The sequence below is a fragment of the Hemicordylus capensis genome, chromosome 2 (assembly GCF_027244095.1).
Source record: "Hemicordylus capensis ecotype Gifberg chromosome 2, rHemCap1.1.pri, whole genome shotgun sequence".
NCBI lineage: Eukaryota > Metazoa > Chordata > Lepidosauria > Squamata > Cordylidae > Hemicordylus > Hemicordylus capensis.
This window is the reverse complement of record NC_069658.1, coordinates 2,125,787-2,149,726: the sequence shown is the minus strand read 5'-3', so window position 1 is coordinate 2,149,726 and position 23,940 is coordinate 2,125,787. Positions and strand designations below refer to the sequence as shown.

General features: G+C 50.1%; 1 protein-coding gene across 5 annotated transcripts in view; it reads left to right on the top strand.

The window, feature by feature from the left end:
- Positions 1-23,940, top strand: part of CNTFR (ciliary neurotrophic factor receptor) — a 448,395-nt gene that overhangs the window by 125,043 nt on the left and 299,412 nt on the right. Inside the window, exon 1 of one of the 5 annotated variants that reach the window (XM_053301730.1) lies at positions 10,757-10,865. The exons of the other annotated variants lie outside the window; for them this stretch is intronic. Within the exon in view, the coding sequence (XP_053157705.1) occupies positions 10,809-10,865 (57 nt within the window). The 5' untranslated portion in view covers positions 10,757-10,808. Of the gene's footprint in view, positions 1-10,756; positions 10,866-23,940 lie in introns of those variants that run through there. 5 annotated transcript variants of the gene reach the window in all.

Below are 23,940 nucleotides of genomic sequence, written 5' to 3'. Positions count from 1 at the left end.
CTGCACCTTTTCTGCACAGTTCAACAATATCCTTCTTAAGATACAGTGACCAGAACTGTACACAATACTCCACATGTGGCCACACCATAGATTTGTATAAGGGCATTTCTTATTTTCAGCCCCCTGGCTAATGATCCCTAGCATGGAATTTGTCTTTTTTTCGCAGTGCCATGCACTGAGTCAACACATCCAATGAGCTGTCGACCATGTCCCCAAGATCTCGCTCCTGGTAAATCACTGACAGCTTAGATTCCATCAGTGTACATGCGAAGCTGGGTTTTTTTGCCCCAATATGTATCACTTTACACATGCTTACATAAAAATACATTGGCCATTTTGTTGCCCACTCCCCCAATTTGGAGAGATCCTTTTGGAGCTCCTCACAATCTATTGCGGATTTCACTATCCTGAATAGTTTGGTGTCATCTGCAAATTTGGCCACCTCGCTGCTTACCCCAACTTCTAGATCATTTATGAATAAATTAAAAAGAGGCAACTAAGGGGAGACATGATCAAGGTGTATAAAACGATGCATGGAGTGGAGAGGGTGGACAGAGAAAAAAATTTCTCCCTCTCTCACAACACTAGAACCGGGGGTCACCCCATGATACTGAAGGTTGGGAAGTTTAGGTCCGAAAAGAGGAAGTCCTTTTTCACACTGCGCATAATTAACCTAGGGAATTTTCTGCCAAAAGATGTGGTGATGGTCACTAGCTTGGATGGCTATAAAAGGGGCTTACACAGATTCATGGTGGACAGGTCTATCAATGGCTGCTAGTCTGGTGGCTGTGGGCCATCTCCAGCCTCAGAGGCATGATGCCTCTCAATACCAGTTGCAGGGGAGCAACAGCATGAGAGAGGGCATGCCCTTCCCTCTTGCCTGTGGACTCCCCAGAGGCATCTGGTGGGCCACTGTGTGAAACAGGATGCTGGACTAGATGGGCCTTGTGCCTTATCCAGCAGGTTTGTTCTTATGTTCTTAAAAAGCACCAGTTGAAGTACAGATCCTTGGGGGACCCAACTTCTTACTTCCCTCCATTGTGAAAACTCTCCATTTATACCTACCCTCTGTTTTCTCTTTCAACAGCTAGCAATCCGCACATGTATTTGTCCCCTTATCTCATGACTGCTAAGTTTTCTCAGGAGTCTTTTTAGAAGTCCAGGTAGGCCACCTCCAGCCTCAAAGGCAGGATGCCTCTGAGTTCCAGTTGCAGGGGAGTCACAGCAGGAGAGAGGGCGTGCCCCTTTCAGCTCCTGCCTGTAGGCTTCCAGTGGCATCTGGTGGGTCACTGTGTGAAACATGATGCTGGACTAGATGGGCCTCCTTGGGCCTGATCTAGCAGGGCTGTTTTTATGTTCTTATGTCAACTGGATCACCTTTATTTGCACACCTGGTGGCACTCTCAAAGAACTCCAAAAGATTAGTGAGGCAAGATTTACCTTAGTAGAAGCCATGCTGGTTCTCCCCCAGCAGGGCCTGTTCTTCTATGTGTTTTACAATTTTATCCTAGAGAATGTTTTCCATCAATTTGCCAAGAACATATTTTAAGCTAACCGGTCTGTAATTTCCTGAATCCCCCCTGGATCCCTTTTTGAAAATCGGTGTTACATTTGCTACTTTCCAGTCCTCCGGTACAGAGCCTGATTGTAGGGACAAGTTATATATTTTTGCAAGGAGATCGTCAATTTCACATTCGAGTTCTTTGAGGAATGGATGCCCTCCAGCCCTGGCGATTTGCTAGTTTTTAGTTTTTCCAGACCTTGCATTTCTTTTGCCAGAGTTTGTGTTCCTTTCTGTTCTCTTCATTTGGGCAGGCCTTCAAATTTTGGAAGGAAGGCTTCTTCTCCTTCATAGCTTCCTTGACTTTACCTGTTATCCATGGTGGCATCCTGCTGGATTTAGTGATACCTTTCCTCCTTTTTGGTATACATTCTAACTGGGCTTCTAGTATTGAGTAAACTCCATGCATTCTGGAAGGAAGTGATTCTCCTGATTTTCCCTTTCAGCTTTCTTTTCACCATACTCCTCATTTTGGAGAAGTTTCCTCTTCTGAAATTCAAAGTGTCTGTGTTAGACTTCTGTGGTGATTCTCTCCCCGCATGTATACTATGGTCACTGTTCCCTAAAGGGTTATGACACTGACATCACGCACCAGGTCCTGGGTGCCACGCAGGGTTAAGTCCAAGGTTTCCTTCTCTATGGTTGGTTCCAAGACCAACTGTTCTAGGGCACAGTCATTCAGCGTCTCTAGAAATTTGTCCTCCGTGTCATTACCTGACTGTGAATTTACCCAGTCTATGTGTGGGTAATTGAAGGTCACCCATGATTAGAGCCCTGCCTCTCCTTGACCCCCTCCCTGATTTCCTGCTGCAACTCTCAGTCACTGTCAGCGTTTTGATCTGGAGGGCTCTAGCACGTCCCCAGTAGCACGTTCCTTTCCAGGCCTTGTATTGTCACCCACAGGGTTTCTGTGGAGGACGCCAGTCTGCCTAGGTTTTCTAGCTTGTGAGATTCTATGCCTTCTTTAACACACAGTGCTACTCCACCTCCAAGACGCCCCTCCCTGTCCTTTCTGTAGAGTTTATACCCAGGGATAACAGTGTCCCACCGGTTCTCACAGTTCTGCCATGTTTCTGTTATGCCCACTATGTCTATTTCTGTGTTTGCGACTAAGCGCTCCAGCTCACCCATCTGGGCTTGGAGGCTTCTGGCATTGGCATATGAGCACTTACACACTGAAACTCTTACCTGGTGTATGCTATCTTTCTTTTGAAGAAGTTTTTGTTATTCCCTTTGACACTTCTAGCTACGTGCTCCATCAAACTCTCTTTTTGAGCCCCTCGTTGTCTCCTTGCATTTCTTTTGCTCAAGTTTATGTTCCTTCCTTTCCTCTTAATTTGGGCAGGATGGGGAAGCAGCTTGCCTAGGGAGTTTGAGAGTTCGAATCCCGCCAGTGTGCTTCCCAGACTTTGCCTAGTAAATATATATTTGTAGTCACCTATATCGGCGATACAGGAAGGTGCTGGAGGCGGATGCTCACTTCAGTGACAACAGCAAAGGCATCATCTCATACTGTGTGGGAGGAAGGCAATGGTAAACCACTCCTGTATTCTATCAAGAAAGCCACATGGCTCTGTGGTTGCCAAGATTCGACACCAACTCGGCGGCACGATCTTTCCTTTCCTTTTCTATTTTCTGAAGGAAGTCTTCTTCCCTTTATAGCTACCGTGACTCTACATGTTAGCAAAGCTGGCGTCCTCCTGAACTTGGTACCTTTACTCCTTCTTGGTATATATTCCAACTAAGCTTCTAGTATTGTGGTTTTAAATGCTTTCTGGAGTGGTTCGAGTCTTCTGACTTTCCCTTTCAACTTCCTTTTTCCCAGTCCCCTCTTTTTGAGAAGTTTCCTCTTCTGAAGTTCAGCGCATTCATGTTGGACTTCCTTGGCAATGCTCCACTAGCATATAAGCTGACTTGGATCATGCTATGGTCACTGTTTCCCAAGGGTTCTGCAACTCTGACACCTCGCACCAAGTCCTGGGCACCACTCAGGACTAAATCCAAGGTCACCATCCCTCTGGTTGGTTCTGCCATAAACTGTTCTAAGGCACAGTCATTTAGCATGCCTAGAAATTTGGCCTCTCTTTCATTACCTGAATGTGAATTTACCCAGTCTACATGTGGCTAGTTGAAGTCACCCATTAGTACTGCCCTGTCTTTTTTCTTTTTCTTTTTCTTTTTTCTTTTTGGATGCCTCTCTTATTTGCTTCTCCAACTCCAGGTGAATCTCAGCATGATGATCCAGAGGGTGATAGCAATTCCATAGTAACATGTTTCCTTTCAGTCCTTGTATTATCACCCATAATGATTCTGTGGAGGACTCCAGTCCACCTAGGTTTTCTTGCTTTCCCCCCGCTATCGTAGCGAGATTAGAGACACACATGCATGCCGGAGGGCTTTTACTACCTGGCCCAGTTGACAGTTCCACCAAAGCTCTGGGAAGGGTCCCTTGGCAATATCCCTCCCAGTATGGAGAATATAAGTGCCCCTTAAAAGAGACTGGTCTCCCCCCCAACACATCTCCATTCTTGGTTTTGCTTCTCACAGTTACCTGGCTAGCCAGGGGCTGTTCTAATCATGGGTGTCCCATCCCAGAGTGCCCCGTGGTGGCTGGTTTGCATTTGCCACAACTTTGGGCCCAGTCAGTACTGATTAGCCTTGGATGCACGATTAATGCCTTGTCTCTCTTTATCTGCCCACCCAACCTGAAACCACTCAATCACCCAACGCAGCCTGGATTACTTGGAAGCTAGAAGGATTGGGTGCAATGGGAAGGGTGCAGAGTATGAGTTCTATTGTCATCCAGTGCTGCTGGAAACCCCACAACAGTGGGGGCCCCTATAGTTGGAAGGTTTATTGCAGTCAAACGGAGAGCTAATACACATTGGCGTTTCTGTTTTCTCTGATGGACAGGGCCTCTCGTGAGAAGGCTAACACACACACCCCAGCCAGCAGGCTGGCACGAGGACGAGAGTGTGTTGGGTCTTTCTCACTGCGTTGCCCAGGTCTGCTAGCCTAGTGGTTACAGTGAACCTAACCTCCAGATCCTTGGCCTGCCTTGACATGCATATCCCCTCCTAAGAAGTCAATAAGATCTGTTCCTGGAGTTCCAGATGACCAGCCCTGGCCCTTCTGTGGTTTGGCAACTGGTGTCTTCCCTTGGGATTGGTCTGCCCCTCTCCCACACCACACAGCTTTGTGTACATTAAGGCCAAAGAAACCATACTCCATTGTTAAGATCCGAGAGCCCTAGGAATGGGGCTGGATTCATTGTTAAGTCCTATCTATCTATCTATCTATCTATCTATCTATCTATCTATCTATCTATTTTCTATACCGCTGGATTCCAGAGGGTCCAGGCAGTTGAAAGGGCCCCTTGCCCATGTGTCTATTCTCCTAATTTTATCTAAAGTGTGCTTTCCTCAAGACCATCCCATCATTTTTAAAGGTAGGAGCTGCAGGGATGTGGCATCCCTGTGCCAAGCAGCAGCAGGAGGAGGAGGAGCAAGTGGATGGCAGAGGGTGGGGCATCAGCTCCGAGAGGCGGCCAGTGAGAAATGCAGCCGCCCTAGAACTGACACATTTCTGGGCTGCTCTGGGCCAGCCTCTCTATGGTGGTGGGAGGAACTTGTGCCCAAAACCCAGGGTGTAGCGGTGGCAGAATTCTGAAGACACCATGCTGCCTTCGGACAGTTTCAGCAGTGAAACTCACTACAAATTGAGGGTTCAAATTCAGGCTTGGGAGTGAAAACGGAGCTGCGGTTGGGTGATGAAGCTTCACACTTCCGGATGATCACAAATTCAAACCTCTGGCACATTTTCTTCTGGTTTGCCATTATGTCAGAATGGGGCCAGACTTTTAATGAGTGATGAGTGGGGTGCCCTTGTCTGTCAGTTGCCTTTCTTTCTATTTCTCTGCTGAGATCTTGGTTTGATCCTCTCCTTTGGTAGCCTCAAGCTGCATTGCTCAGCACGTCCTTTGCCCATGTGCTGGGTAAGGAGAGGAGAGCTAGCCTTGTGGCAGCAAGCATGACTTGTCCCCTTAGCTAAGCAGGGTCCGCCCTGGTTGCATATGAATGGGAGACTGCATGTGTGAGCACTGCGAGATATTTCCCCTCAGGGGATGGAGCCGCTCTGGGAAGAGCAGAAGGTTCCCAGTTCCCTCCCTGGCAGCATCTCCAAGATAGGGCTGAGAGAGATTCCGTGCCTGCAACGTTGGAGAAGTTGCTGCCAGTCTGTGTAGACAATGCTGAGCTAGTTAGAACAATGGTCTGACTCAGTATATGGCAGCTTCCTATGTTCCTATGAGTGGCTGGATTTGGCCCTTTCCAGAGGCCCCCCCTCCCCCACTCAGTGCTTCCTGCTGCTGCCAGGGCTAGCTCTGATCCTCCGCAAGTCGTTCTAAAATGTGATTTCCATGTAAGGGAAAGAGAGCAGGGGTAATGTTATTTGTTTGCTTGCTTTTCTTCTCTAGGAGTTGTGTGCCGGCAGCCTCTCTGTGCTGTTTTTGAAAAAGTATGCAGGAAAGCAGGGAAATGGCTATTCAGGAATGCTTGCAGTTGCGGAAGCAAGAGTGACTCTTTCCCACCAACTAGAGTAGACTTAGCCATTTGGAGATCAGATTGGAAAATTGCAAATCTCTCAAGGCTGGTGCACGTGCTGGGATAACGCCTGGGCATGAACTTTGAGTCACCCAGTGCCGTGGCTGGGACAGGCGGGAGCAAGCCCTCTTTCACACAACACACAGATAATATATGGAATTGGCTGCCCCCAAGAAGTGGCCGTGCCTACTAGCTCAGGGCCAGATTAGATCTGGCATCACATCCACAATGAGTGTCCCTTTGCGGCCACAGCAGCTTCAGTGGGAGGGACCTTCTCTGGGACAACAGCCTGGAGATAAAACATCTTCCTGCCTCCCTCTGTGCTGTGGGCCCCATCTGGATCAAGCCCCTGCACAGCTGCTGTTTGTACTGAGGGGCTGTCCAGCTGTTGCTGGACACAGCTCCACTAATCCCCTGACATTGTGCTGGGGGGGGGTCATGGGAATGGTAGTCCAGAGCAGCTGGAATGCCTCAGGCTGGCCATCCCTGCTTTATAGTAAACCCCAATCTAGGTGATGATGCATTGTCTGCCTCGTCTAGTTTGGCCCCAAATAGCTTTAGACAGCGTGAGACAAGTTCAAGGAGGAGGAGGAGGAGGAGGAGGTCGTCAGTGGCCCTTAGAACCTCCACGTTCAGAGCAGTAGGTCTCTGTGCTAGTTGCTGGGGGACATGAGTGGGACGAGGCTGTTTGCCATCACGCCCTGCCTGTGGGCTTCCAGGAGGCCCCTGGCTGGCCACTGTGCATGTGGCCCTTTGGCCTGATCTAGCAGGGCTTGTTCTGTCCTTTCTTCAGACTCCTGCCTCCAAAATCCCAGGATTCAACCAGGTTCTCCCAGCCGTTGCCTGGCCAGCTTTTTGGAGGGATTTCCATGGCGTCCGTTTCCTCTGCCTGAGCCCTTCCCTGTTCCAGACCTCGTGGCATTAACGAGAGCAGGACGTAATTGGCGCTCATCCTCATTTGTGCTTGTACAATCCCAGGCGGACAGAGAAGTCCCCCCAGGTGGTGAAGGCCCGGTGAAAGGTCAGCAGCTGTGTCGGCTTCCATAAATCAACCCTAACGAGGCACAAGAGCATCTAGTCCGGGGGCCTTGGGCTCTCTTCCTGGGAGTCTGGAGGAACCAGTTCCTCTTCCTCATTTGTTCTTTCCTTGGATGCCATTCCTTGAGTGGTTTTTTTGTGGGGGGGGGGAGGAGCTAGCGAGCTGAGCTTGTGGGCAGGTTCTGCATCAGCAGCCCTGGGAGAGGAAGACTTCTGTTATCTCCCCCATCAAGGAGGCTACGAGTGCCTGAAACGGCATCGAGAGAGTCAGTCTAGTTTTGGAAAGGCAAAGGAAAGAGCTGTTGTGCAATCAGCAGGAAGAAAGCACTTTAAAAGCAGCAGAGGCAGGGCCATCAACATGTTCTTAAGAAAGATCTTAGTTTGGAACACTGAACAGCTTTTCTGACCCACCTCTAGCAGCTTCAAAACTTACACTGGCTTCCGGTCAACAGGGTGTGCAGCTTGTTGGCGCCCCTGTCATCTGTGTCCGCCTGCTGCTTGCAGTGTGGGGCCCAACCTCATGTCCTTCTCATCCACCAGCCTCCCCGCTTCCTCTTTCCTCTTTGCCCCATGTGCCATGGCTGCTCTATGGTCTGCTCTATGCTCTGTGACAAACTCAGGCCGAACTGTGTCCATCAGTGGATTTTTACACCTTGCCGTGGCGAAGGAAGCCAGATGTCCCCACGGTGGAGAACTGACATTGCCTGGATATTTGGGGCAAGGCGCGGGCGGGGTCATTGGAAGAACCACCAGCTTAGAGAGCTTTTCTCTGGGCCTTTATGGGGCAAGGCTCTCTGCTTTGTAGAGCCGGAATGTTGGGCAATCATAGCAATCTCCTGCCCAAGTTCACAAACCGGCTTACTTGGTATGGCAATATTATCAGGGTGCCAATGAAGCAGGGCGTGGCCTAACACCCTCTGCGACCTGGCGAGGGATCCCGGGCAGTTGCGTCTTCTGCATTGTGCTGCTTCAGGGCTGCCCCTGCAGATGCTGCCTTCGTGTGCTGCCCCTGCTGCTGCTTTAGTTGCTTGTGCAGTTGACCCAAAGGCCGGTCATGGTGGCATCCACAGCAGTGCTCCCTTGTGTTGGCTCCATGGCTGGTGTGTGCATGGAGAGGAGGGTCCGTGCTGTGGCAGGAACAAGGAGAGGAGGGGAAATGGGAGGAACATGCTTCCAGCTCAATATCGGGAATAGCCTGCTCTAGAGGTTGTTCTTCAGAGTCCACCCTTCGGTCTCTCTCTAAACCACTCGTTTTTTCCTTCTTCTCCAGGCTTCTTGTCCTCAGGGGAACGCTTCCCACATAGTTGTCTGCCAAAGATCCCTTGTGTGTTTGGAGGATTCTGGGACATACTGGGGCTATTCCCACGATCAGGCAAAATTGGGCTAGGGGAGCCACCAGGCGAGCCCGGTGGCTTCCTGGCAGCTGACACACCAAACTAGCCCTCCCGCTAAACCAGTTTGGGGAGCGAGCGCTCCACAAACCCGGTTTTTAAAATCATGAGTAGACCCCCAGCGGGAGGCTGAAGAGCAGCCTCCCAGCTCAGAGGTCTCTCCAGTATGCCTCCGAATTCCCCAGCCCCTGCCGGCTCTGCCACGGAGTCGGCAGTTGTGTGGGCGGGCGATCCGGCCACCCAGGGCTCCCGCCCCGCTCGTCTGCAGGGAGAGTGGTCTTAGCCCACTCTCCCTGCAAAACCGGCAAAAGCAGGTCTCCCTGATCGTGAGACCCGCCTCAGTGAGTCACTGAACCGGGACTCTTTCCAGATTACATCCTGCAATGGAGTCCCCTCGTCTCTTGGAAGTGGGCTTCCACACTTTCCTGTGTTGTGACACCGCAGTCCGTACGTGGACATCAGGGTGCCGTTCAGATTTTATTTATTTATTTATTTATTTTGCATTTTTATACCGCCTTTCGTTAAAATATAGCCCCAAGGCGGTTTACAAAAGTTAAAAACATACAATAAAAACACAATAAAAACAACATGCTAAGAGTATAAAAACATATAAAAACAGGCATAAAACAATACAACAAATAATTTAATTTAATCTGTGATGTGTATCTGGCATAAAGAAGTTGCTGGGTTTTCCCCCAGGTTGTTAGTTTCCGCGAGGCTGCTCCCCCTGCTGTTTACGTTTTGAATTCCACTTGCCTGAATGGAAGCATTTTGCTGCTGTTGAGCAGCTAAATTAGAAAGCGCCCAGGACAGGACAACTGGATTTTGAAATGGTGTATGTGAGAGGAGAAAGCGGGGTGGAGATATATGCCCCTGCCCCTGTGGACTGGCTTTGTGTCCCTGATGTGGTCATCAGGACACCTCTTTTTAAGGCAGGGGTGGGAAAATCTGCTGGTGGGTCTCCCAGTGACCTACAGTGGATCAGCAAGGCACCCTGCCACCTCCCCACCCCCCAAATTAGGCTGCTCAAACAGAGACAGCTTTTGGGGAAAGCTGGGGATGTATTTTGATGTGAAAAGATTGTGGGCTTGGTCCTGGTTCTGAAAGGATCATGCGCTTGGCCTTGGCACATGCTCAGAGACACCCTGGCCCTTCACTCTAAGTGACTGTCTCCCTCCCGAGCGACTGTTTTGTGCTGGCTCCAGTTGGCGGGTCTTGGCGGTTTGAACCCAGGGATCCTGGAAACCTGCCCTCTGCCCTGGCTGTCCCATCACGGATGAGCGAAGCCCTCTGGGCAAAGACCCCTCCATAGGCAGAGGTGGTGGGATGTGGGAGGGGCCCGGGGCGTGTGCGGTTCTGCAGGAAGGAGAGCCTTGGAGGGCGCAGGGAAGAGCCAGTCTAGGGTGATAAGGAGCCAAAGGAAATGGGGACAGGGAAGTGGGTCTGTGGGGAGTGTCGTTGGAAAGGGTCCGGCCACTCTCTGCAAAGGACCTTGAGGCTGCCAGAGAGGGGCCTGACCTGTCTCCACCCAGCGTACTCCGAGACCTCTCAACTGGGGTGGGCGGCCAGGCTTAGACCTAGGCTGGGAGGGGAGGAGTGGGGTTGCTCTTGCCACTTGCAGGGAACTGGATGTTTTTAAGAGCTCTTTGAATGTTTCCTTCTTTAAAAGTTTCATATTGTCATAGCGTGTTAAGTCTCTTGGGGAAAAGAGCAGGAGGACAGAAAAATAGATGCTAATCCACACCCCCCCCCCCGCCTCCCCGCTTGCTGGAAGGAGCAATGTGTGTGTGTGTGTGTGTGTGTGTGTGTGTGTGTGTGTGTGTGTGCTCTGAGTCATCCTCCAATGCGGGCCTCTGGTGTGTAGGAAGCAGCTTCTGCCGAACGTGACCCGCAGTGTCATCCCGTGTGGAGTCTGTTTCTTCCGCTGACAGCTTTCCAGTGGGGACCCATAACCTGCCCGCCCGCCTGCCTGCCTTCTCTGCCTGTGCAGTACCTGAGCCTCGGGTGGTGCCTCTGTTGACTTCTCTTCTCCTGGCCTCCATGCAGACCCGGCCCCACTCCCTCCCCCCCCACCCCCAGCAGACAGTCCAGAGTCTCCCCATCCTTGGGAACCCTCTGAAAGGAGCAATGAAAAGAATCTGCTTCGCCTGGGAGTCTGTTATCCACAAGGCTGCCACTCCCCTCAGAGCTAAGAAGGCGGCCGGGCTGCTGCTTGCCATGCTATCTTCTGCGGGTTGTCTCCTTTCATTTCTTTCGGAGGAAGCTCATCCTCAGGTTGGTGTGCTCAGCGGCTCCTGTGAGAGGCAGTCTGAGGAGCGAGCAGCCTGTCCTGCAGAACTGGGGCGTGTGCTTTGAGGGGTGCGTGCCGGGTGGTGGGGCGCGCGATGCTCATGTTTCAAATCCAGGGCAAAGAGGGGGCGTTGGTGCCGAGCGGAGCGTTTCAGCCACTGCTTGAGGCCACGGAGAGGCCCTGCTGAAGATGCCGGGAGGAGAAGGAGGAGGGGGCAGAGACAGGCAGGCTGGCACAGCAGGGCTGGGCTGGGCTGGGCTGCATGTGGGGAGGTCGGTCTTCCCAAGGAAGGCAAACTTCAGGTGGCGAATCTCATTAGAACTCATCCCACCCAGAGGGGGAAGCATTTACGAAACGGGGTCTCAGGAGCCTGTATGGTCCCGCCCCCCGCCCCCTCCCACGGAACTCTGTGGGGTGGGGCACAGAAGCGCTCAGCTGCGCTTGCCCTGCCCAGCCACCTCCCCTGCTTGCTGCACTGGGTGCCTTCAAGAGCTAACTGGGTTTGAACCCAGTGATTCCATTTCCACTAGCAGTTTACTCCTGGGCGCTTTCCAGATGAGACCCTGCAATGGGGTTAGGACTAGGGGTGTGCATGGAACCGACTGGCCCAGTTCAGTTCCAGTCCGAACTGGACTCTAACCGAATCAAGGCCAGTTCAGCCCAGCATCCCCTTAGACACCCCCCCCCACGCCAGTTTGGTCTGGTCGGGGGTGGGGTTCACGATATTTTTTAAATTACATTCTTTTTGGAACTTACTCCCTCCAAGGGACTTACTCTAGATGCTGGGGAGGGGGTCCGCAGGGTTCCCCCTCCCCCTGCCAGCCTCTTTGCCTCCCAAACTGGCCCATTCAGTGCGGCAACCATTTGGGAGGCCGCCATGCTGGAGGGGGAAGGACAAGGAGCTGGCTGAACAGGCTGGTTTGGAAGGCAAGGAGGCCAGAAAGGGGAAGGGGGAACCCACACGGACCCCCATCACCACCACCACCACCACCTACAGCAAGTCCCCTGGAAGGGGTAAGTTCTAAAAATATATATTAATTTTAAAAAATTACATCACTAGTCAGGATGTATCTCTGAAGTGTGCTTTCCACACTTCCTGTGTTGTGAGACCACAGTCCCTACGCGGACAGCAGGGTGCTGTTCATATTTCCGATGCCTTTTTTGAATTTATTCACTGAGATATAGTGCTATGATGACGTATATCCAACGTAAAGAAGTTGCTGGGTTTTTTCGGGTGGTTAGTTTCCACAAGACTGCTCTCCCTGCTGTTTACATTTCGAATGCAACTTGCCTGAATGGAGGCATTTTGCTGCTGTTGAGTGGCTAATTTGGAAAGCGCCCTGGTTTACTCCTGGAACTCCCACCTAAAGTCCTCCCTCTTGCAAAGGAATGTGGAGCCTTCCTTCTTTGTGTGGAGACAAAGCAAAATGAGACAAAGCAAAATGAGTGTGTGAACTCAATTCCCGTGAAGGTCGCAGCAGCAGCCTGCAAAAGGGAAGTGTTTCCGTGCGGAACATTTAGCATGTATCCTATGCCTGGGAGTAAGCCCTATTGGACAGAATAGGACTGACTTCAGAGTAAATGTGCATAGGCCTGTGCTGTTTAATGCTGGCGTGGCCACACAGTGCTCCATGATTTATTTATGCGTTTAAATTATTTGGATTCCCCCCTCCCCAGTATTGGTCCTCAGGGCAGCTTAAGTCAGTTGTACGCAAGATGCACAACCGGCCACACCTGCAGTCCTGCTTGGAGTGCCAAATGTCCCAGGCCGTGCCAGTGCTTGTGTTCAGAGAGGTGGAAACAGCTGAAAATACAGGGGGAGGTTTTGTCAGGGTGGATGAAACAGGCTGTACTCGGGGATCCTGTGCTCATATAGACAAGACGTTTTTGTCTTAGGGCAGTGTTCTTCATTGCAAGGCCCGGCGGGGCGGGGCGGGAGGTAGCGCACACACACACACACACACACACACACACACACACACACCCCTAACTGTGGCTCTCTGAGTAACTGTTTATGGGGCTAAGCTGATTGCTCTGCACTGACCGCCTGACGCCATGCGAAGGTGGCCGTTCCCACCGTGCCGGGTTGCACTTTGCCCTTTACAAGATATGGAGCCCCTTTGAGCCCTGGCACCATCTCGGGAGGGAGGCATGCCCTGAGTGCCAGGGAGTGCGAGCCTTCCCAGCTCTCTGGAGAGAGGGCCCCTTCTCTCTCAAGGGCCCTCCCAGCACTGAGGAAGCCACGCAGGTGAGCACAGGGGGAAATGGCTCTTACGTGGGAGGGTGTGCCCAAGTGTACCCTGCTTGGAAAACAGCGAAGGCTAACCAGTCCCACACTGCAACCCCTGAATCTGGACAGTGTGTCCGAATAGCACCGGTGCTTGGCCGGAAGTCATGGAAAGGCAGAGGTCAGGGGTTCATACAGAGCTCACAGCATGTGCCGCTCTGACGCCTGTTGCTGGGCGTGCTTCTGCCTCTGTGTGAACTCTGCCGTTCTGCTTAAAATGAAGGGTGCCGTCAAGTCATTGATGCCCACAGAGCCCTGTGGTTGTCTTTGGTAGGATACCGGAGGGGTTGGCCATGGCCTCCTCCCCCTGCGCAGTAGGAGATGGTGCCTTGTGTTTTGTGCCCCAATGCCCTCTTGCATCTCCCCTGCAAAAGAGTAGACTCCCCCCACCTTTCATTTCTTTTCAAAAATGATAACCGGTTGTCAAACACTGAGCGTCATCAGCTGGGAACCTCTCCTGCACAAGCTGCAGTAAACATCTCTCTCCATCTCTCTCTCATATATTTATATACCGCCTGCCATGTGTCTATTCCTACGCATGCAGGGGAGTTGTGCAGTTCCCCCTCCCGTCAGTGTAGCCTGTGCTGCAGCAGAACGTCCCATCAGATGACTCCCTTTTGCATTGGCTAGGGGGCAACTTTCTCAGCCCTGGCATGAAAGTTGACATTGATCCAAGTTTCCAACCTGGTCTAAAGAAGCTTTGCATGTACCTTGTCACCACAGCACACGAGTACTTTCTAGCCAGTGGTCCATGATCAAAACTATTAAATGCTTAACGTAGGGTGCATCGGGGGCGGTGGGGGGGAGATAAAGTGGTTTTACTCCCCCACCAGCATAAATGGAGTTATCTTTGGCGTTGGTGGGTCTATTAAAGGAGGACAGATGTGTGAATGGCACTGGACATTTCTGTCAGTTGTTCCTTGAGTCCTGAAGGGTCACCCATCCAGCTGACATGCACAAGGGAGGGGACTTGAGGTAGGGGTGCCATTTGGCTGCTGGCCTACCCTGACCAGCAGCGCCTCCTACTGGCTGCCACCCACCTTTTATTTCTGCCTGGGGAAGTGGGGAGCTTCTTCTGAGCACTCAGCAAATTATTATTATTATTATTATTATTATTATTATTATTATTATTATTATTCTCCAAGGAGCCCAGAGCGGTGTACTACATACTTAAGTTTCTCTTTCACAACAGCCCAGTGAAGTAGGCTAGGCTGAGAGAGAAGTGACTGGCCCAGAGTCACCCAGCAAGTCTCATGGCTGAAGGGGGATTTGAACTCAGGTCTCCCCAATCCTAGTCCAGCACTCTAACCACTATACCACACTGGCTCTCTTTGATGTGAATTAAGCTTGAGGAGAGACACCTGGCAGTTTTTCACACACGGCTTTATGGTGTGGATATCGGAGGGGTGAGTGAGCTTTGCTTTAGAATCGTGTCATTTAAAAGGGGGGGGGTGTTATTGGGGCCGTACCCATAGATGTAGTTCCTCTGCGCACTCCCTGCAAATATATTTTCTGTGCATGGTCGCACAGCTTGCTCGGGTTTTTCTCCAGGCAGTGGCTCCCTAGATCATGAGATGAGATGCCATGCCTCCTTTCCCCCCGAATGGCACATGCGTGATGTGCTTTTGTGAATCTTTTTCTCTTAAGTTATGCAAGTCAGGGTTCCGCAAGAATGACCACTTGGAGCAACAGCACTTGATTCTCTTTCTCCCTGCATTCTCAACTTGAAACACTGATCCCGTGCCCCTTGAGTGTGTAGATTTCTGCCCTTATCTTTGTTGATTTCTGCTCTAACCCTCTGACTCCTTTTAACTTAAGATTTTTTTTCCTTTGGCTGTGTGAGTTGCAGAAGGAGGGCAAGTCAGCAAAAGGGGATTGCTTTGTAGCAATACAAAGTGCTTTGTATCCCACGCCTGCGGGGTGGTGTGGAGGAAGAGGATGTTCCAGGATGCCGGAACGTGTTTCACATGTGGCAGCTCTTTAATGGGAATTTGTGCATTCCTGCTTATGCATTTAATTGAAGGCTCGCTGCAGCCAGCCCTAATACAGTTAAAACGCGGGTTCGAGGGAGACTTGTTATCTCCCTGCTTTTTCCCCTGCACACCTTGTACATAGGAGAGATCCACCGAAGAGCAGGTTCGGGCTCTTTTTCAATGACTAATGCCCTTTCCTCACTGCATTGTCTCATCCACACAGGGAGCATTTTTAAATATCACAAGAAAGGGGAGATTAGAAAGAAGGAGTTCCGCAAAGGCACTGATCAGCCACAGGTTTTTTGTTTTGTTTTGTTTTAAATGCCAAGCACCATTTCTCTGCTGACAGTTGATGTTCTGGAAGTCCACCCACAATTTTTTTTATTTTTTTTTAAACAAATACGAAAGTGCAAACGTTGGAAAAAGCTGAGGTATTGGTAATAGCCCCTCCATACATCATGGGAGAAGTTTTGGGGGCCACAGTTCCCTCTAATTTTTTTAAATCAGTGGGCAGAATCAGTTTTGTTCTGCGTGGCAGTATCAAGGCAGTGCGTACAAATGTGCATTATTATGTGCCACTATAGATACAAAACACACACACAGAGAGACCAAAAATATGGAAGGAAATAATTGTACTTTACAATTCTATTTATCTGTCTTCTCTTTTAAAAGCAATTTTATTTGCCATTGGTGGTTAAAAGCAGCCTATACAACAATAACAATAAACATAAAATTTGTCTAAGTTTGGTTTATTTAAATTTGAGTTCATCCTTGCTTTCTTACTCTTGTCCTGTAAAATGTTGATTGCTTTAATGTTAGTTGCCCTTGTAATTTGTTAACCACACAGTAGACTTCCCATTTTCTTTAGATAAACATGGGAAGCTGCCTTATACTGAGTCAGACCATTGGTCCATCTAGGTCTGTATTCTCTACACAGACGGGCAGCGGCTTCTCCAAAGTTGCAGGCAGGAGTCTCTCTCAGCCCTATCTTGGAGATGCTGCCAGGGAGGGGACTTGGAACCTTCTCTGTGCAAGCATGCAAGACTGCATTTTATTTTATTTTTGTGTTTTGTATTTGTAGAATAAATTCTAAACAACGTACCTAGTTACCCCAATTTATTAGGATTTAAAGACAAACCAGCATTTAAAGGGCTTTTAAAGTGAGTTTCCTGTGATGAAGCAAGTGCATGAAAATCGATTTTTTTGGTGGGGAAGGGGAAATGTTTCATGTTCACTTTAGCAATTTGTGAAGCCACTTTCAAGAAGTTGGGGTGTTTTAGTGCATTACAAGCTTAGGATTCAGAAGATAGCCATTTCCTGGCAAACTCAGTTTAAAAATCAAATGAGTGAACTGAATAGTGGCTGCTAACGGGGTCTGGGTCTGGGGTCACTGCTGGCGGCTCAAGCCTCCGAAAGCACAGCAGGCTCCTCCCCCCACCACCTCGGGAGTGCTAATACACACGTGCACACCAGGCAGTAATTAATGCACAGTGCAATGTGTGGCGCACAAACTCTCCTCCCCCCCCGCAACATTCTGCCACTTATATTGGCAGCATCTTTCCTGCTCCCTCCTTGCGTTAGCCACGCCACAGTGCTGAGGAGTCTCTGGGCTGCGGTGAGCTGCCGCCTCCTCCTCCTCCTCCTCCTCCTCCTCCTCCACCGCCACCTCCGTCCTCCTCTGGCTCCATCTGCAGATCTGGACACAAGTCTTGTGAGAGAGGACGCTGGACTCTCCCAACGAGACTTGGGCTGAGATCTGTAGCCAGAGTTGGAGGAGGCCCAGCTGGGGGCTAAGAGGAGAAGGAGGCTGTGGCGGCCCACCCAGGGAGAGGGGGAAACTGGGACCTTGGCGGGCAGTTGGGCGGCGGCGGTGGAAGCAGCAGCACGACAAGACTGCATGCCTGCCAGAAACAGTTGTGCGGGGGACTGACATTGTGTGTGTGTGTACATGCACACACATTAGAGGGAATGGTGCTAGGGGCATATGCAAAACCCCAGCTTAATTTTTTTTGGGGGGGGGCAATGCAAATAGAGGATTTTATAACCCCGGACATGATCCGGGCGAAGTGAAAACGTGCAGCCCCAATTCAGGGGAAACCAGAATCGCATGTGAAGGGCTCCCCAATAATTTGCATGGATTTTGGCACGAATCCAGCCAATGTGCGGACGCACATTTTCCATTCCAGAGGAGATGCGAGCTAAAAGCTTTGCTAAAAGCCCAGTGTGAAAAACCTCCAGCAGAGTTTTGATCTTGTTTGTGTTAAACATTTCTGTTGTGCCTTTCTGAATGCAGATTGCTCCCAAGTGTTTTGCAGCAACAAAAATGATTAAAGCCGTGGGGGGCGGTACCCATTCAGAGTGGGGGCAGCTAGTTGTGAGATTCAGTTCCCGACTCAGGCAGGAACTCCCTTTCCCCTGATCAGTGGAAGCGAATCCTGTTAGATGTGCTTGAATCTGCAGCTAGGTTTCACTCCACTGGAGTACAGGGAACCTGCCAGCCCAGCTTTGGTCCAGATGCACGCCTTCCAGACTCTCCTTTGCTGTCTCCTTCACTGCAGGGACACCCTCTTCTGCTTGTAAATCTCCATGTACATTAATAGTGCAATATTAATTGGTGCATAGTTCACTAGTTGCACAGTTGAGCATATGGAGCTGCAAGATGGACCCTTGGTTGCTCTGGCCCAGGACTCTCACTGGCAGCTGCTCTCTGAAATCCCAGGCCGTGCAGCAGTCTTCACAAATTCCGAAAACCCAGCCCACAGGAATGGCAGGCAAGTGACACCAATATGGCGGCTTATTGCCAGGAGAGATTATCCTGGCAATAAGTGCCTGCGCCCCAAGACCTGTTTCAGAGGCACTGTTCTCTGGCCTGCCTTTCTTGGATGCCTGATTGGCAGGTAGCAGTGCCAGGGACCTTTTGGTGGTGGTGGTGGTGGTGGTGGTGGTGGTGGTGGTGGTGGTGGTGCTGAGTTCCCTACCTGCAGAGATCTGCCAAGGTCTTTGTCTTCTCACCTTTTAGCGATGCTTTGAAAACTGGTTTGTTCCAAGAGGCATTTGATGCTTGATCTCGGACGTTTAACTTTCTGCAGATGTATTTATGCTGGCTTTAATGACAATGACTGTCCTTGCCTTATTCGTATGATTCTATTGTTTTAATGTATGCATGCTCTTTTATTTTTGTTATATCATCAAAGCGGAATATGTGTAAATGCAAGATAGAAATAAATGGAGTCATGATGATGATGATGATGATGATGATGATGATGATGATTCAGATCATCCTGCCAGATTAACGGGTGTATAGTGATGCACAGTGGGGCAAAAAACCCAACTGCACTTATACACTGATGGGGTCTGAGCTGTCAATGACTGACTAGGAGAGAGATCTTGGGTTCGTGGCAGACAGCTCGTTGAAAGTGTTGACTCAGTGTCCCGTGTTTGATTTTATTTTACTTTAATGTTATTTTCCATTTTATTATTTGATTGCTGTCACTGACTGTAATAATAAATTCATTCACTGTTGACTCACTGTGGGGCAGCTGTGAAAAAGGCCAATTCCATGCTGGGGAATCTATGGTGCAGCCACATTTGGACTACTGTGTACAGTTCTGGTCACCATACCTCAAAAAGCACATTTTAGAACTGGAAAAGGTGCGGAAGAGGGCAACCAAGATGATCAAGGGCCTAGAGCACCTTTCTTATGAGGCAAGACTACAACACCTGGGGCTTTTTAGTTTAGAAAAAAGACGACTGCGGGGAGACATGATAGAGGTCTATAAAATTAGGCATGGTGTGGAGAAAGAAATTTTTCTGCTTCTCACATAACATTAGAACCAGGGGTCATCCCATGAAACTGATTGCTAAGAAATTTAGGACCAACAGAAAGAAATACTTTCTCACACAATGCATAATTAACCTATGGAATTCTCTGCTACAAGATGTGGTGACGGCCAACATCCTGGATGGCTTTAAGAAGGGTTTGGATAAATTCATGGAGGAGATGTCTATCCATGGCCACTAGTCTGAGGGCTATAGGCCTCCTCCTCCTCCTCAGAGGCATGGTGCCTCTAAATCCCATTTGCAGGGGAGCAGGAGCAGGAGAGAGGGCCTGCCCTCAGCTCTTACCTGTGAGCTTCTCAGAGGCATCTGGTGGGCCACTGTGTGAAACAGGGTGCTGGACTAGATGGGCTTCCTTGGGCCTGATCCCGCAGGGCTGTTCTTATGCTTTTCTGCAGGCAGCAGGAAAGTCCCTACTGCGAGTCATTTGGCAGGACTCTGCAGGGCCGCCTTGTGGTCGTGATGCCACCCCGCCCCACCCACTGCTGGAGGCTGTTGCAGGGCAGCTGATGGATTTCCCAGCGGGGGAATGGAGACAGCACTTGGCTCCTGGCATGCAGATGCTGCCTCCCGCCTCATCTTTCTGCTCACTGCCTTGGCGCAGCACTCGGGAAGGCCCAGTGGTGGCTTAAGCCGCAAGGCTTGTGATGGAGAAACTTGTTCTCCTTCCTGCTCTGGAGATGGCCAAACCTCCCTCCTCTATCAGAGACAGACTCAGCTCAGCCATACTCTTATCTCGTGGGGCCTTTGGCATGTAATTATGCCTGGACCCCCGGAACGTTGGCTAAGCTTCTGATATCCCATCCTAATCCTCTGCAGCGCAGTCTCCTGTGACATTTGCTTGCTGAAAAGCGGCTTCAGTTTCCAACCCGCTTGCTGCCCTGTCTTGCCCCTGCCTTGCTTGGCCCACGGTGCACAGAAGGCAGAAAGGGGGGCTTTCTCCTGCCTCCCCCGCTTGGTAGAAGCTCAGAGTGGAGCTCCGCCACCTCACGGCTGCGCTGCAACGTGGTGGACTTCCGCTATATCGGGCCAAGTCTGGAGTTGAGGCGAGAGGCGAGCAGGCAGGCAGACACAGGTTGGGGGCCAGCATTTTGGCCCCTGTTTATGCCCACCCCCTGCCCGGCATCTCTGCACCATTCCCCGTCAGGCTGTGCTCGCTGCAACCACCTTCCTTGATCATCCTTGCGTCAACACCCACCGTGTGGGAAGCGGGGCCAGCTGGCTAGCGCTCTTGATCTCTGTTTGATCTCGTCGCCTGCTCTGCCTCGGAAGAGCTCAGAGATGCATCCAAGGCGTCCTGACGTCAGTGAGGTTGCATCGTAGTGGGGCAGCTACGATGTCTGCTTTTAGAACAGGGAGCGGAACACATTCGACAGCAAGCATGTGGGAGGCTGGCTCGGAGGATTTCTACACGACTGCTGGCACCACGTCGTCACAACATATTTGTGGGTGGCAGCAGCCACATGATGGATGTGGCCCAAGCAATAGGAACCCGCTGGCTGGGGGTCTGGTTCGTGTTAACCCTCCCCTGCTTTGGCAATGTGAGGAGGTAGTGAGGTGGTTGCTTCTTCCCAGGTCTGCTTCCCAGGCAGTGAAACGTCTGTCACAGGGATGTGCAGAACTATATCACCGTGTTTCAGATTGCAGGGCGGCGAGGTCTTTGCAGAACCTTTGACAAGGAAGCAGAGGAGGCTCTCAGAAAGCGGCGGGGCTTTCCTTGTGTTGCGGTTTCCGGGGAAGGCAGACATCCAAGTCCCCCTTCTGGGTTTTCAAAATGTGGCGGGTGTGCAGACGTCCCTCACTGCCTTGCCCCCGAAGCGAAGAGCTCGCTCTGCTGCCGGCGGATCCTGAGAAGAGGCTTCTGCTCCCAGACCAGCGGAGTCTGTCTGTGGCTAAGTGGCTGCAGCTCCAGCCTGCGCAGACCTCATTTGAGCTGTCTGTGCCTTTGGGCTGGCAGCCTCAGTCAGGCAGATAAAAGTCCCGCTTTCTGTCAGATAAACCTGATCCCTTGCTGACTTTGGAAGGAGAGCAGAGCGGGCAAATGGGTTTTTGTAATCGGGTGCGGATGATGTGGTATCTGTTGGCTTTTTCCTTGGGTATTAAGGATGTGACAATTTAATTGCAGGCTAGCCCCTCAAGAAGGGGGCGCAAATCAATAGGTGTCAGGAAAGGCGCTCGTTTTCAGATAAAATCTATTTGTAAATTATAGTCATTTGTCTCCTTGCAGCATCAAAAGGAGTTAATTGCAAACAGTTTGCTTTGCTCTGGTGCTCCGGACTAGAACCTCTGACTCCCTTCGTCCCTCCCAGCCTCTGCCTGGGTGCTGGCTGGGATGGCAACAAGGAGCGCTGACCGGGTTATCTTCACCTTCCTGGCACAGGGCACAATGTGGCACCATCCGTTTCTCTCCTTCGTGCCCATCAGATGTCCCCGTCTTCAGGGGCAGGAGGGGGCCGGGATGCTTACTGCAAGATCAAAGAACCTGCTCCAGCCTCAGCCACAAGCTGGCTAAGAGGAAATATGGATTAGACTCGCTTGGAGCATTTTGGCCGTCAAAATCGACTTGATGGCACACTTTCTGTTTAGTGGGAATGGCAAAAGGGGAAAGTGATGCCTCCAGAGGCAGCAAGTGACCACGCAAGGTCCATGCTTCTCCCAGCATACCATAAGAACCTGAGCCCTGCTGGATCAGTCCCAAGGCCTCTCTAGTCCAGCATCCTGTTCCCCATAATGGCCTGGGAAATCCACAAGTGGGTCTCCTGCCCCTGATCCTGAAGGTAGCCATCGTTGATATTGACTGGTCATTAGTTGACTTGTCCTCCATAAACCCGCCCAATCCAATCCTCTGTAAAAGCCATGCAAGTTGTTGGCCATCACCACGTCTTGTGGCAGTGAGTTCCATAGATTAATTTCATAGAATGTGTGAAGTATTAATTCCTTTTGTCTGTCCTGAATCTCCTGCCAGTCAGATTTATTGGATGACCCCTGATGAGCGAGAGAGAGAAATGTAGGTCTCCCTCAATTTTCTCTGCACCATGCACATTTTTATAGGTCTCAGTCATAAAGTCATGGTGTTCTTTCTTTCTCTCTCTCAATCTCAATCTCAATCTCAATCTCAATCAATCAATCAATTGTATTTGTACACCACCCCAAACATCTGCTCTGGGTGGTTTACAACAACATAAAACAAATTAAAACAGAAATGAAAACCTTAAAACAATTTAAAACCATGGATCTAGTTAAGAAACTTGGGTGAATGTAATGTAATGTAAAAGTTGCCAGAAATGGGGAGCTTCTTATTTCAGCAGGGAGTGCATTCCAAAGCCTCAGGGCAGCAAAAGAGAATGCCCATCCCTAAGTAACCATCAGACAAGCTGGTCTCAATGGGCAGTTGGGCTCATAGCGAAGAAGGTGTTCTCTTAAATACCCAGGGCCTAAGCACTGTTCCCTCTAAGAGGGATTCCCAGATGCTGTTGTTGATGTTGTTGTTGTTGTTGTTGTTGTTATATTTTTATACTGCCCAAAACCTACGTCTCTGGGCAGTTTACGACAAAAACAGAAAAGTTAAAACATTAGTTAAAACAGATAGATGACAACAAAGAAGTTAAAACATTGGTTAAAATAAATAACAGAAAGTTAAAACATTATAACAATTTAAAACCATAAAACAATATTTTAAAACAATGTTAAAACTATTAAAATGGTATTTAATTAAAAGCCTGGGTGAACAAATGTGTCTTTAAAGATTTTTTTTAAACTGTCAAGAGATGGGGAGTCTAACCATTGCCTCCTTCAAACAAGGGGGCACCCTACCCTCCTTCAGCGATGCATGTATGATATTAACTAGGCCACCTCCAACAATCTCCCTGCTAGATAGAAGCAGCCAAGTCGGGCAAGGATCCAGAGAACAGGTGGTAGGCCACACCGCCCCAAGCAGTTTGTCCACATCCTCAGGAGTCACAGATTGAAACTGATCCAATCTCATCCTGCAAGAGGGGTCGCTGGACACTTCCTCCATAGACCCTGCAAAAATAGTGGAGTCAAAGTTGGCACGAATACAGGAGATCTTGTTTGCAAAAACCCCATTAAAAGCATCACAGCAGAACGACCTCAGGGACTGATTTGAAGTTAAAGGAGCAGAAATCAAACTTCTCACAACCCGGGATAGCTCTGCTGAGTGTGAATTTAACAACTTAAAATAAACCAGAGATTAAAACCTAAAAAATTTCAAAAAGCTGAGAAAGTTTGGGTGAAAAGATGGGTTATCAAGGTGTTTTTTTAAAAGCTGCCGGAGATGAGGAGGATTGTATCTCAGCAGGGAGTGCATTCCACAATCTCGGGGCAGCAGCCGAGAAGGCCCGTCTCTGTGTAGCCACCAAACGAGTTGGCGGTAACTGGAGATGGACCTCCTCAGATGACCTCAATGGGTGGTGCGGCTTGTAATGAAGAAGACTCTTTCTTAAATACCCAGGGCCTAAGCTGTTTAGGGCTTTGTAAGTTATAACTAGCACTTTGTAATTTGCCCGGAAACCTACTGGCAGCCAGTGTAGCTCCATCAATAAAGGAGTAATGTGATCTCTCCGAGATGACCCAGAGACCAACCTGGCTGCCTCATTCTGAACCAACTGAAGTTTCTGGACTACATACAAAGGCAGCCCCACGTAGAGCGCATTGCAGAAGTCAAGTCTGGAGGTCACCAACAGATGCACCACTGTTTTGAGGTCATTGATCTCGAGAAATGGGCCCAGCTGGCATATCAGCCAAAGCTGATAGAAATTACCCCTGGCCACCACCTCAAGACTCGAATCCAGCTGGAAATGCCCCTTTGCTGATCTTAAGGGGGGAAAGTCAGAGCGGGCCATTCTGGCTCAGAGATGCCATACCCAGAGAGGGGGTTAACAGTTTTCTTTTGAGCTGTTTGCCAGCTAAGAAACGCCCCCCCCCATAAGGCAGGGAATGGGT